This window comes from Mustelus asterias, chromosome 12 (assembly GCF_964213995.1).
Source record: "Mustelus asterias chromosome 12, sMusAst1.hap1.1, whole genome shotgun sequence".
Taxonomy (NCBI): Eukaryota; Metazoa; Chordata; class Chondrichthyes; order Carcharhiniformes; family Triakidae; genus Mustelus; species Mustelus asterias.
Genome location: NC_135812.1, coordinates 90,440,381 through 90,453,076, shown reverse-complemented (window position 1 = coordinate 90,453,076; position 12,696 = coordinate 90,440,381). Strand labels below are relative to the sequence as shown.

The window sequence follows — 12,696 nt, the reverse complement described above, 5'->3', positions numbered from 1 at the left end:
TTAGCGCCTTGTGAAAGGGCACACAGGTACAAACATATGCTAAACATAGGTGGATGGAGCTACTGGGTGCAGTGGTTCCAGTGAAAACTGCGCACTGCTAACCCAAACAGTCTTGTCCTTTCCAGCAGTGGGGGTTGATATCCAACATAATAGTTCCTATTAAGTGTGTGTGTGTGTGGGGGCGGGGGGGAATTTTTTGTACGTATTATAGTTGTCCAAAATAATGACTTCGTTGTGGTTTGAAATTTTTTATTTATCAACGTTCTGCTCCTTTGAGAAAAAAAAACTTGAGTACAAAAACAACTTCACAGTAGCACTTCGATACACATTTTGATTTTATAAAAATTAAGTTAATGCTGAACCTAATGCTGAGAGTTAGCCTAAGGGTTAAATCTACAGCTATTCAATACCTTAATAATAAAAAAAAAGTTAGTTTCCCTCTACACCCCCACCCCACCCCCCCCACCCCCCATATTTTACTTCTTCCTCCTCCAACCCCCTTGCTCAAGTATGGTTTCACGACCACCAATCACTATCCAGCACCCCATCCGCATGGGCAGTTACCTATTTGTTAGACAATGAACTAAATTTTTAAATTACTTTTCACAACTTTTAAGCACCAGCAAGGTTGTTAATTGGATTAAGAATTTGGCTGGTGCAACTACAAATCATCATTGAAGAGGCTAATTGAACATTTGTTTTCCAATCCTCTTGAGATGAAGACTAAAAGAGAAGGAACTTGTCCTTCAAGTGTTCAGAGACTTGGTTTGGACCCCATCGGAAATACTGCATTCAGTTTTGGGCACATGACATTGGAGGAGCTGGAGGCGGTGAAAATAATAGCGTCGAATCACCAGATTGATAATGGGGTTTTTAAAGAGTTAAATTGCGAAGACATGTTGCATAATTTTGGGTTATATGCCCTTGCACTTAGGTGACCTAATTTTGAGGTATTTAAAACAGCAATGGCATTGAATAGAATAAATGCAGAAATGCACTTTCCTGTGGTGGAGGAATCCAGAACAAGGGAAGATAATTGTAATTAGAGCGATACCATTCTGGAGTGGTGAGGAATTCGCCCCTCTAAAAGACTGGACATTGGATCAATTTACTTTTTTTAAAGTCGGAGATTGACACATTAGGCAAGGGAAAGGTGAGGTACAGATCAACCATAATCTAACTGAGTGGCAGAACAGGATCCAAATGCGACTCGTGCTTGGTGTATTCTATCACCAGAGTCTTGGTTCAAGCCTTGGTAGCCAACTGTTAGATTGATTAAGATTCCACGGTGAATCCAACTTAGGTAATTAGCCAAAGTCCACAATTGGCCACAGACATCTCTCTCCATGAGCGAGAGAATTGTTTATGCATGGCTTGAGAGGCACCACTCTGCAAGATTGGGGCTGGGTGTGAAGACAGGCTTTCATAGCCCGTATGGAATTGAACCCTGTGCCATTGCTATGACTCTGCATCACACACTAGCCATCTGCATTAACTGAGCCCCACAAGGCATACAGATTTGTTTTTAAAAAAATAGCTAATTTGAAAGACAGCACCAGTGACAGTCCAGCACCAGGAGTGTCAACCTGGCCTAGTCTCTGGAGTGAGACTGGAACCCATAACCTTCTGTCTCAGAAGAGAGAGTTCCATCTGCTGAGCCACAGCTGACATTGCCGAATCTAACAGTGTGGAAGACCACCAGGCTTGAAAACAAGAACAACGAAATGGGACATAAATAGGAAGTAGGAATTGGTTAGGTTCTAAAAACCTGAAGATTTGAAAAGTTACTTTGAATCCACAAGGGAATAAACATCTGCCCAAAATGTTAACGGCTAATATTTTATTCCATCCTATAACCTAGTTCCTAAGCACTGCTGCTCAACGAAACAAACTCAAAATTACTTCTTGTCATTTGATACACTGCTGGTGGCCTCAAGGTCATTCTGTTTCTATAACAGAACAGCACCATGGATTGAATTGTGCCTATTAACCAGTGTAATGGGTTCTGTTAACAACAAAAATGCATGTTCTGTACAGCTTTCCTGATCACATTGTTGAACAACAGATTTTGGTCATCAAGGAAGCATTTCAAGGAGCTTCCAGTGTGCAGGGATGAGAGTAAAACTGCCCATCTATATTTTCAAATAGCATTAGTTTGTTCACTTCCTATATTGTGCCCCTGCAGAACATTAATTTTAAATCAACCCGATTGAAATGAACAATTATGAGTGATGGTGTGAATTTCTAGTGGCTGGTTATGATGTCACCTCCCAGCTACCCTGAATTTCCAAAGCTTGGTCAATACTGGGTCCTTTCTCTGCTGTTAAGGGCATGTACACTTGATTCTGGATAGTAACTTTCTTCCATTTGCAAAAAAAATAAATCAAAATCATAAATTGCTTCAGCAACAAGTTATACTAATCCACCCTGGTTACCTTTCCTTCTATACTTAAAGTTTCATGCACTGACTAAACACCTAGAATATATCACAAACATAACCCTTCATCATGGCTGATCTCCCCAGGCTTATACTGCTCCTGGCATCAATACAAATTATTTGTTCATGTTTTTCTTACTTGTTCATGTCTTTCATTCTTTAACTTTCATTTTCATAAAGACGGACAGTCAAATGTGAATGTTATTTTGCAGATAGATAAATCGGACTTAGTTTACGTAATGCATCCTACGTACAAAAGAAAAGTTTTTTTTGAATTGGACTGCTGAATGGCAGCATAAATCTGACAAAAATAGCCAAAGTGACTACTTGCTATTTAATGCACTCTCTTTGTCCAAAGTGGAAGAAACTGTCATTTGTTCATCATTGTAAATGGTGCTTACAGTTGTCAAGTACGAGTCAAAAGGCCAGATTGGCCAAGATCGAAACGGATTTCTATGGAAAATTAACATCTGCTTACTAGAGTTTGTTTTTCAACAAAAAACTCTAATAATGTCGGATATTGAAAAAGCCCACGCTTGTCGGGCTCTCCTTCACGGTTACCGTGACCAAGTTGGCAGTTACATCAGTGACAAACACGTGTTCAATCAAACTGCGGGTGGGTTTCCAGTCTTGGTTTGTCTGAACTGAAATGGATGGGTTTGGAATCGTACTGGAAAATGAAGAGTCATGATCAGAGTCTGAGCTCATCGTATCCTCCCCTGTGCTCAGTTCTGTTGGCACGTTGTTGCTCTGTTTGGATATCTCTGATGAAGCATCCTTTTTGTCACTGTCTCTGATTTGGTTGTCAGAATGATGGATTGAAGTGTTTGTAGCCTCCTTATCCACTTTTATCTGATTCTCCTTCTCACCACCATCTTTTCCACTGTTCTCACATAATGCCTGGCTATTGGCCGCCGGTGAATTTAATACTTTATTAGAAACACCATGAGAGTTCAATTCAGTCGAATTCAGTCCTGGAGTCCCAACACTCCTGGAAATCACAAATGACAAATTGTTGTTGATGTTCTTTGAAGTCAAACCTGATGGACTGGTTACACTTTTGGAACTCAGTCCTATCTTATTGGCACTCTGCAGATTTAAGGCATGTGAATTTAATCCTGAATTAGTAGTGTTCTGAGAATTTGGTGCTGGTAAATTACGGCCAAGAACGCTAGAGCTTTGACTGTTCACACTCTGGGAATTTGATCCTGAATTAACTGAACTACAAACACTGGAATTGGCTTTTATTTGTCCAGGAATATTCAAAGCCTTTGAGTCGCAGTCTGATTTGCACAACTCTACCGAGTTTCTCGCACTTCCAGGGTTCTTAATTAATCCAACCTTACTTTTCTCACTCATTCCTTGCGGATTTAACACTGTCGTATTCCCAGGCTGCATTTCAGAGGCAGATTTATTCAGTGCCATTGGACTGGCAGGATGCAAGCTGGATGAATGCTGGCCAGATCCTGTACGATTTGCTGTTTGCAAGGCTGACCTGGGATTATTGGATTTTGAATTGAAAATGCCCGAGCTTAGCATCCCACTAGATACGTTCAAAGATTCCAAAGTGCTCTTTTCTGAGCCTGCGTTATTCTCCGTCAAAGATCCCTCTGGCTTTTCCAACTTCTCTTTTGACGATTCATCAGTTCCAGAGTCACCGCTTGTATCATTTCCAGATGTTTTTAAAGCTTTTCCTGGTTTGACTTTTATGTTCTTTCGAAGTTCACTACAGATGACTTTGCTGGTGCGTTTCTTTTTGCCAGTGTCTTTCAGATCTGCTTTAGTTTGGCCGATTTCAGTCTGGATCCTTTTTTGAGGGATATGGTCCAATTCTTCCCGCCGCTCATTGTTCCGGGAAGTAGTCTGGGTCTGATCATCACTTTCCTCCTCCTCCTCCTCCTCTTCATCATCATCATCCTCATCCTCTTCAGAAGAACTGCTCGACTTTGATGAAAGAGGAGTTTCTTGTTCCTAAGCAAGACAAAAAAAAAGAAAGGAAGACAAACTAAGTCTGTCCCTGGAAAATTTTACATCAAACAAAAATTTTAAAGTGGAAATGGCAGATTCTGGAAATCTAAGACAAAAATCAGCAAATACTGCAAACACTCAGAGCATCAGAGCGCATCTTTGGAAAATACAGGCAAATTGAGCTCTTCAGGAAACCCCAGAACATTCTGGATTCACATCGGAAGCATCAGTTGGTTTGCCCTCTTCACTGATGGTGCCTGACCTGCTAAACATTTCTAGCATTTTTGTTCTGGCATCTTTAAAAGACGCTCTTGCTGCAAGTGTCAACAATTTATAGATCTCGCTTTTATTTCCAGAATCAATTTACGGTGAGGACAATTTTGGACCTACCTTTCAAGTCGCCAGGACACTGCATTGACTCGGAGCCCGAGACTTGCAGTCACCCAGATGCGCGTTAACAAGACCAGGTCTTTGAACAGGACCGTCCCTCTTGCTGCCAGAGACTGGGTAATCAGCCTGTCCACTTTGCTGGCCAGTAAACTAAGAGCTAAAATCCCTTTCCATGCCTAACCATTTACAATGCATTGTGTCTTTTCACTGTCAAAAGAAAATTGCGCTATAACCACAATTACCCATAGCATCAGCTCATTTTGTCTGGGCTGCCAGGGCAGGAGGAGGGAAAAAAAAGTGTCCAGTCACCCAAGGTTGCAGTCTAGGAATACTTACATTAGTAATTGGTTACAGAGGGAAATGAGCAGAAGTGAACAAGCAGGTTTCCTGTCTAGTTACTCAGCTGGAAGAATAGGCATAGTGCTGGTAGCAGTGGGGAGGAGAATTTTAAAATGCTGAAAGAAACTCATTGTAAAACTCGCGACCCAAAAATCACTTTATCCAACTAGCACTTTTGCCTTTCAAATTCAACAACTGAACATTCCCAATCGATAACGACGGAATCATATCTATAGCAATCAAACCGCGTAAATACTTGTCTGTCGCTTTTCCATCATTCTTTGGAGATCGAGGGACTGAGCTTCAACATGTAACTTTATTCACAAATGATTCAATTTTCTCATAAAATCAAGCAGCTAATGCGACCAGTCATCTAGATTACGCATTAGATGTCGCTGATTCCCTTAAGGTACCAGCTGTGTTAAATCAAGCTCTAATAATAGTGCAATCGGGTTTCTGACAGATTCACCAGGTTTAAATTCTTGCTGTCACATTCCTGAAACCCAATCATTTTGACATTTCCTTCACGGTTCTAGCTTTTTTTTTAAAAAAAGCATAAAATGTTGAGAGATGGCAAATATTACTTGGTGTTAGCAGAATCTGGATACAGCCATTTTGTTACTCACACTAGAAAAAAACCAATGAGTATTAGCTTGGGGTAGTGCAATCACAATCAGTTTGCCATAGCTGTAATGAATAACACCCATCGCTGTCTCCTTTTCCACATTATTTTTTCTCAACTTCTTCTTTGATTATTTCTGATCCAGACTGATTAAACTAGTTTAATCATTCCTGATACTCATTGGGAAAGAGTTTACTCTGCTTTGCGTTTTCTGTAACATGCAGAGCACATCGTTCAAGACTGGCAAACTTATTTCACAAATAGACATTTGTATAAAAAGGACTTCCCAATACATATTCAACATGTGCTATGATGCAGATATATCACTGTGCAGTATCATTATCAGAATAGGCAGAAGCCCAATCCACCAGCAAGAGCTCCCAGGAAAGCTTGGCCTCAACATCAGCTTTTCAGGATGAGGGGGCAGGCTATATTAGGAGCCCAGGCAGGCAACCCCTGGAAGTATTCATGGGTCAGAGGTGAGCTCTGCATGAGTTGGGTGACTTAGGAGCAGATAAGAAAGTTAGTCGTCCATGGTGATTTCCCTGTGCCTTAGAGGAGACATCATTGATTTGTCAGGTGAGTGGGAGCTCTGTAAATGTTGTCCAACTGGTAGTGATCCTGGAATGGTTGGCCCCTTGTGGGCTTTCCCTCAGCAAAATAAAATTTTAGGAGATGACACTCCAGCCTTGCCGTGCCTGGTGCAGATCGCGGCAATTCCAGAAAATTGCGTGTGGGCCTAAAAATGGGTTTCTTGTCTGGCACCAAACAGTTTGCAATTGTCCTTGTTCCTTTCTACTGGCGCAAACTGGATTGCACCCAAAAAGGGCGAGAGGCTGATTAGCATATTTATAGTAGCATTTAAATATACTTTGCCCATTTGATGCCAGATTCTTCCAGCTCCCGTGCTGCTGACCACACCAGGGGAGAGCTCGGAGGACATTGAAACCCATGGGTTGTCGGGGACATATCTGGACAGTGCCAAGGGGGTAGGGGCTATGCAGAGGGGGGCATGTCGGGGCTCATGAAGGGGAACACATTGGGAGGGGCCCAATGCCAACGATCCATGTTGGGGAGGGGATGGGGAAACATGCCGCCAATGAGGTTGGGGTGGAGCGGTCCCTATGTCGATGAGGGAAAGGCAGGGGTTTCCCAGGGCACAGAGATCGAGGCGCCCTTTCAAAACAGCGCCTCATCGCTTTGCAGCCAGGCTCACCATCATGTTTAGGCCCACCCCTCCCAGAACCGGCATACAACTCACCATTCTCCCAAAAGATGATTTAAGTGTGGGACGATTGCAGTTCGTTCCATGCCAGACAGACTGAAGTAGATCGCACCAATTTACTCGCTGTTTCAACATTTAGCTTTTGGGAAAATTCCGCCCATAATTGTAGTTGCCCATTGCGTATCGTAATGAAGCACTTAAAACACAGTGGATTCACAAGACCTTGCCACCACTAGCTGATACAGATATTTCAAAGTCATATAGTTAGCTGCCAAAACCCAGTGGATGAATATGAACAGTGTCATGGTCATTTCCCCACCCATTTGCCCGCGTCACCCATCTATCACAACGCGCCCATACAGTTGAGTCTTGACCAGGTCCCTCCTGTCATGGCATAACTAGGAGGGAGGGAATCAGTCAGGCTGTTAATGGTCACAGAGTACAACATGCTATCTTGGAGTGATAGCAACAACACACGTGGCACCAAGGATTTGCACAGCCATTTTCTCCAACAAATCTCAACAGTAAACAGAAAATGGTTAGTGCATGTAAGCACATGAAGATGAATGAAAACATTGTAATCTGAATGGCTCACAACCCTTTTAATAGAATGTCACAGAGGAGACATGGGGTAAGGATGTGTCCAGATGCCTCATGTTTTTCTGATCAGGATCTTCAAGTTTTTGTGGAAGAGGTTCAGAAGAGGGGACCAGTCCTGTGCCCTGCTGGTTGATGAAATCCAACTTCAACAGTCAAGGCGGCCAGGGTTCAAATAATGGCTGTGGTGAGCGCAGCAAGAGAGCATCAATCCTCATGGGTTCAGTGCAGGGAATGGTTCAATGACCTGCTGCATTCTGGCAAGGTGAGTAACTCAGCTCACCCACACAGAGTTCCAAGGAAAGGGTCATATCTACGTGCTGCAACTAAGGTACGAGACCTGGCACATTGCAGCATTCAGACTTGATGTGTAGGTTGCTCATGTGAGTGTGTACAGAACAAATGTCAACAGGTACTATGATGCACAGACACAGTGATGGGAAACATTATTGCATGCACTGCATACCAGGCTAACAAGAAAATCATGCTCCTGCCATTGTAGTTGAAAAGGGTGAAGAATGCTAAAGAGATGGCCTGGATTGAGGGTGGCTCAACCCGGCTGAGAACAATTTGCTTGGTTGAGCAGAAGGCCGCGGAGTTAACCACATGTGCCTGAGCAGCTGCCTGCTGGCGATGGTGACTTGCCTGTAGCAAAAGCAGCGTTGAAATCATCTTGGAACATGGTGGAGGCTACGTTGCCAGGTCACTGAACACAAGGGGACATGGTGTAAGAGGGAGTGCAAGGATGGGATTGTGTCATACGGGCAATGCGAGCAGGGTTAAAGGCAATGGCACGCGTCAGATTGTGCTTTCACAATAAAAAAGGCTATACCTGAATAACTCCTTTTACGTCTCAGATCATCCCTCCGGCATCAAGAGGAGGAAAAGATGTCTGAAGGAGGGTGTGCAATATCTTACTAGCTCACACTTGGCTAACTCGTACAAGCACACTGGAGGGATGTAGCATGCATGTAGAGTCAGTGGCAAAGGGTGGGAGTCACCGCACCAGCAGCAGGCATGAGAACTGTGCACAATCCCCCCCGGAAGGAGGAAAATCACAATGATGCCCCAGTGGGCAGGAATGTGGAGTCTTAGGAGTCACCTTTTTGAGGCAGTGTGTTCGGACAATTAGCAGCAGATGCGTGGACGTCTGGCAGAGTTTTCCAATAAACCTGTTGGACTTTAACCTGGTGTTGTTAGACTTCTTAGAGTTTCCCAAGGCAGTGGAAGCTCTTGGATTGCAAATGGAGGGGCCCATTGCAATCAAATGCTGCACATTGTCCCAGGGTCTCAGCTGCATGAGCTCTGACCATGAGAGATTGGCCAATCTCACTCAGAGACACACGCAGCAACACTCGGAATAGATGCAACAGCACTGTCTTGGCCAGGAAAGGGTGGAAGCCTCACAGTGGTCTAGATCAGTCCGCACAGTACGAGTGCTGACATCCACAGAATACAGGAAGATTTGCCTACCCTGACCAGGACAGTCACATTGTTGGTAAGCAGTTTCTGGAATGGACGACTGCTACACACCAGCAGTCAGCCCCATCAACCCCACCTGAAGGCCAACCCAGGGCTGTGCAGGTCACTGAGGAGGGTGAAGATACCAAGAGCTCATCAGCACCCTTCTTCCACCTCATCAGTCTCTCCACCAGAGCCTTGTCTGTCCCAACTGTGCCAGCGACCACAGCTTTCCAAGTAGGGATGCAGAAGCCGCAGTCTGAACGAGGTCCCCAGCAGGTGCTGGCACAATGAGGCCAGACACCATGCTCCTCATTATCATATAGACTGAGAATTCAGCAGCTTGTCTCCACCTCTTCAGAGACAACACAGGGCAGCGGATGTCATAGGAATGAGCGCGCGCATAGGGCATCAGGTTATCTAGAGAGCTGACGGGTTTTCTTTTCACATCTACATAAATCATATCTGAGCACTCTTTGAATATATTTACATCAAGTCATCTACGAATGTTTGTTTCTACACCACAGAACTCCAAAAGAATGATCTGACCATATCTGATGGATTTTGGAGGGCTTCTCCCCTCTCTGATTTATCACACTAGAATCCAGTGTTCAAAAGCTCAAGCACTGAGATGCTCTTTCCCTCTTTTGTTGAGTCTCGCTTAAAGTCAAGTGTGGATAGTTAATGATCAGACTCCACAAACAGATACTGGGCAGCAGGTGCAAGTCAAACACACTGCTGTGCAAATGAGTAACTCGCACCCAGCACGTGTCACATATTGGCCTAGATGTAGGCATCACACCTCGACATGCCATGTACACTCCAGAAAATATTGCTTGCCTGAGGTCCCCACTATTTTGGCAGCATTTGACTCCCAGGTGGCAGCGGATGCGCTATGTCGGGGAAGCAGAGGTTTACGGAAGCCAGGAATGTTGCATATGATACCCACCTCAGAAACAGGACCACTGGCTGGAAAGGATGGTGTGCAGGTTTTTCAAAGAGCTGTTGCTGCACAGCTGTGGGCTCATCCTGTGCAATGTACCTTATCGCGATTTCCACTGGCACATTACACCCTTTTAGCTGGGATTGCAAGTCTCTCAGTATTGTAGACATGGCTTGGTTATGGACAAGGTGCTGGCTTTGGCACCTCATTTACAGGCACTGATGTATGTGTGAGGGGACCAGGTTGTGAAGGACATCTTACCATGCTTGTTTGTAATATGTTGAGGCCTATGGTTATGATGGAGGGGGTTTCAGCCATTTTAGAGTCAAACAAACTGATTTAGATTGTCAATGTAAAAAGGTTCTTTACTTCAGACTGTTCATTAAGGACTGGCTAATGGCAAGTCTGAGCATGGAGGGCCTTCTGGGAATCTATTTTGCATGAGGGCATGTCTGGCAATGATCCCCGCCTGCACAGATCAGCCCTAGCTATACTGCTAAGCTTCCCAGCTGATCCGCCATTGGCAGCCTTCTTATCCTCCTCTGTCTGGGAATTGTCAAAATGGACAGCAACTTCCTCCTCCACCACCTTCTCAGAGGTTGGAGATCTGCCCATGGCATTGCTGTCATTTGATTCATTTCTCCCCCCACCCCCCCACCATTGCTACACAATGTTGTGCAGCATGCAGCACATTACTTGTCCTTGATAGTCCTTGTCCCCTAGAAGACAACAATGGATCTCAAAGCAATTGGAATAGCTGAGGATGTTGGGAACTTTTCAATACAAAGGAATGGTGACAGCTTGCACACACACTTGAACCTAGTAGTTACAATCTAACTGTACGTTGAGTGAAAGGACTTCCAGTTGACAAAGTTGTCCAAATTTGGAGTCCTTATGGCAACATGGCTGCAATCACTGAAAATTTGCAGTTGAGAGAAGGCTGCTAATTGAGCAAAGACCATGGTTCTCCATATCTTAGACACCAAATCTACTGGGAAATTAATGCAATTCCCCACACAAGCAAACAGGGCATTAGTTGCATTCTTAATGCAACTGTGCTGCTGCAGACAGATATGGTAGACAGGTCTCTTGCTGAGACTGAAAAGAGCCCAAGGCATAAAAATTGAGAGAGATGGTTACCTTTACTACCATTGGCAGGACACAGGGGTCAATAGAATGTGGCTTAAATTGTTTCTGGACCATGCAATATGCACCTGTCACCACCTCATGGCCTATCCTGTCATCTTTGACACTGGTTCTCCATCAAATCGAGGTACATGTCCTAGGTCTGATACACCCTTCCCACAGAGGAGTACTTGGTTGCCGTGCTCGCCTCCTCCTTCCTGGTGCTGCCTCTTCCTCTGGGCCTTCTGCCCTCTGACTGCTCATGTTGATTGGCTTCTATGGCATCCATGCACAAGGGTGCCATGTTCATCCCAATCAAAGTGCAATGCATACTTCTGAAGCAAAGTTCTTGCTGGCACCTGGGTGCAAAGTCAGCAGGGACTAAAAAAATTGCCCTGCGAGTGCAGCAGACCCACCTTCCTAGAGCTTTAAATTTGAGTTGTTGCTAATTCTGAGGCAGTTGAAACAAGTTTGTGGATCCCACAGGAATACAGGCACCTCTCCAAAGGACTATCCAAAGAAATGAACAAAGTTTAGACCTGCCCCTAACAGGTCTATTCTGTGCACATCACGTTTCAGACACTTGCGATACCAAAATCTGACTTCAGAGGAGACAGCCGACTCGATGAAACGTTCGTATGCAAACCTTGATCGAGGCCCATTCTCATCCCCGCAAAAATGGTAGATGCCATGTTTAAAGGTGGGATGGAACTTTGTAATTCTGGGTGCGTCCTCTATTTTCACTGCAACGGAGAGGCTCCCCATTGGACTGAAAATTCAGGCCCTTGTGTGCAGCTTTTCAGTTCAGTGGTTAAAATACTTGGCAATGATTTCACACATGAAAACATCGCATCCCTTTAACTTCAGAGACTGGCCATATGCACAACCAGAATTGCATTTTCCTGAACCATGCAGGAGAATATAAGAAACATTTGCAACACTCCCATGAAAACTATCTACACTTTGCAAACATTCCCGCAGCAACAATAACTCTTTGCCTTTCTTCATTTCGCACTTGGGACCATTCTAGGTTGCCTCTTTTTTTAAAAAAAACTACACGCCCTTCAGTTTTTTTAAAAAAAGAAAGCGGTTTCTGATCTGCATATCTTAGCATTTCTAATCATCAATACAATCTTACAACACCACGGTAATTAATAATTCTAATGCTTTCATTTAGGCAAGTACATTTTGTATAGAAACACTACCTGCCTGTGGACAAAAATCAGCAGCCATTTTAAACCAACATTCTTGCAAAACAATAATCAGTCCAATGTCATATTGATCCATTTATTAAAAAGAATGCTTTTGGTTGAGGGACAGATCCTGACCAGGTCACCCGAGGACATTCTGCTTATTTCTTTTTTTAAAAAAACAAATATATTGTGAAACAGGGTCTTTAATTGCACTGAACTATCAGATCAGGGACTTTTCAGCTGAAGGATGCCAACTGTGCTAACACAGCACTTCTTTAGTATTGAAAAGGGACTGCCAGTCTATATTAGTTGACATTACACTTTCCTCAGCAGACTACTTCCACAAAGCTGATATCGGAAACAGATCGTATTTCACTTAGTAAACAAAGCGATAGC

General features: G+C 43.9%; 1 protein-coding gene across 1 annotated transcript in view; it reads right to left on the bottom strand.

Annotated features, from left to right (window-relative positions):
• Window positions 1-234: 234 nt before the first annotated feature.
• Window positions 235-12,696, bottom strand: part of cbx2 (chromobox homolog 2 (Drosophila Pc class)) — a 28,858-nt gene continuing 16,396 nt past the window's right edge. The window contains exon 5 of the mRNA XM_078225998.1: window positions 235-4,408. Coding sequence (XP_078082124.1) covers window positions 2,942-4,408 — 1,467 coding nt within the window. The 3' untranslated portion in view covers window positions 235-2,941. The remainder of the gene's footprint in view (window positions 4,409-12,696) is intronic.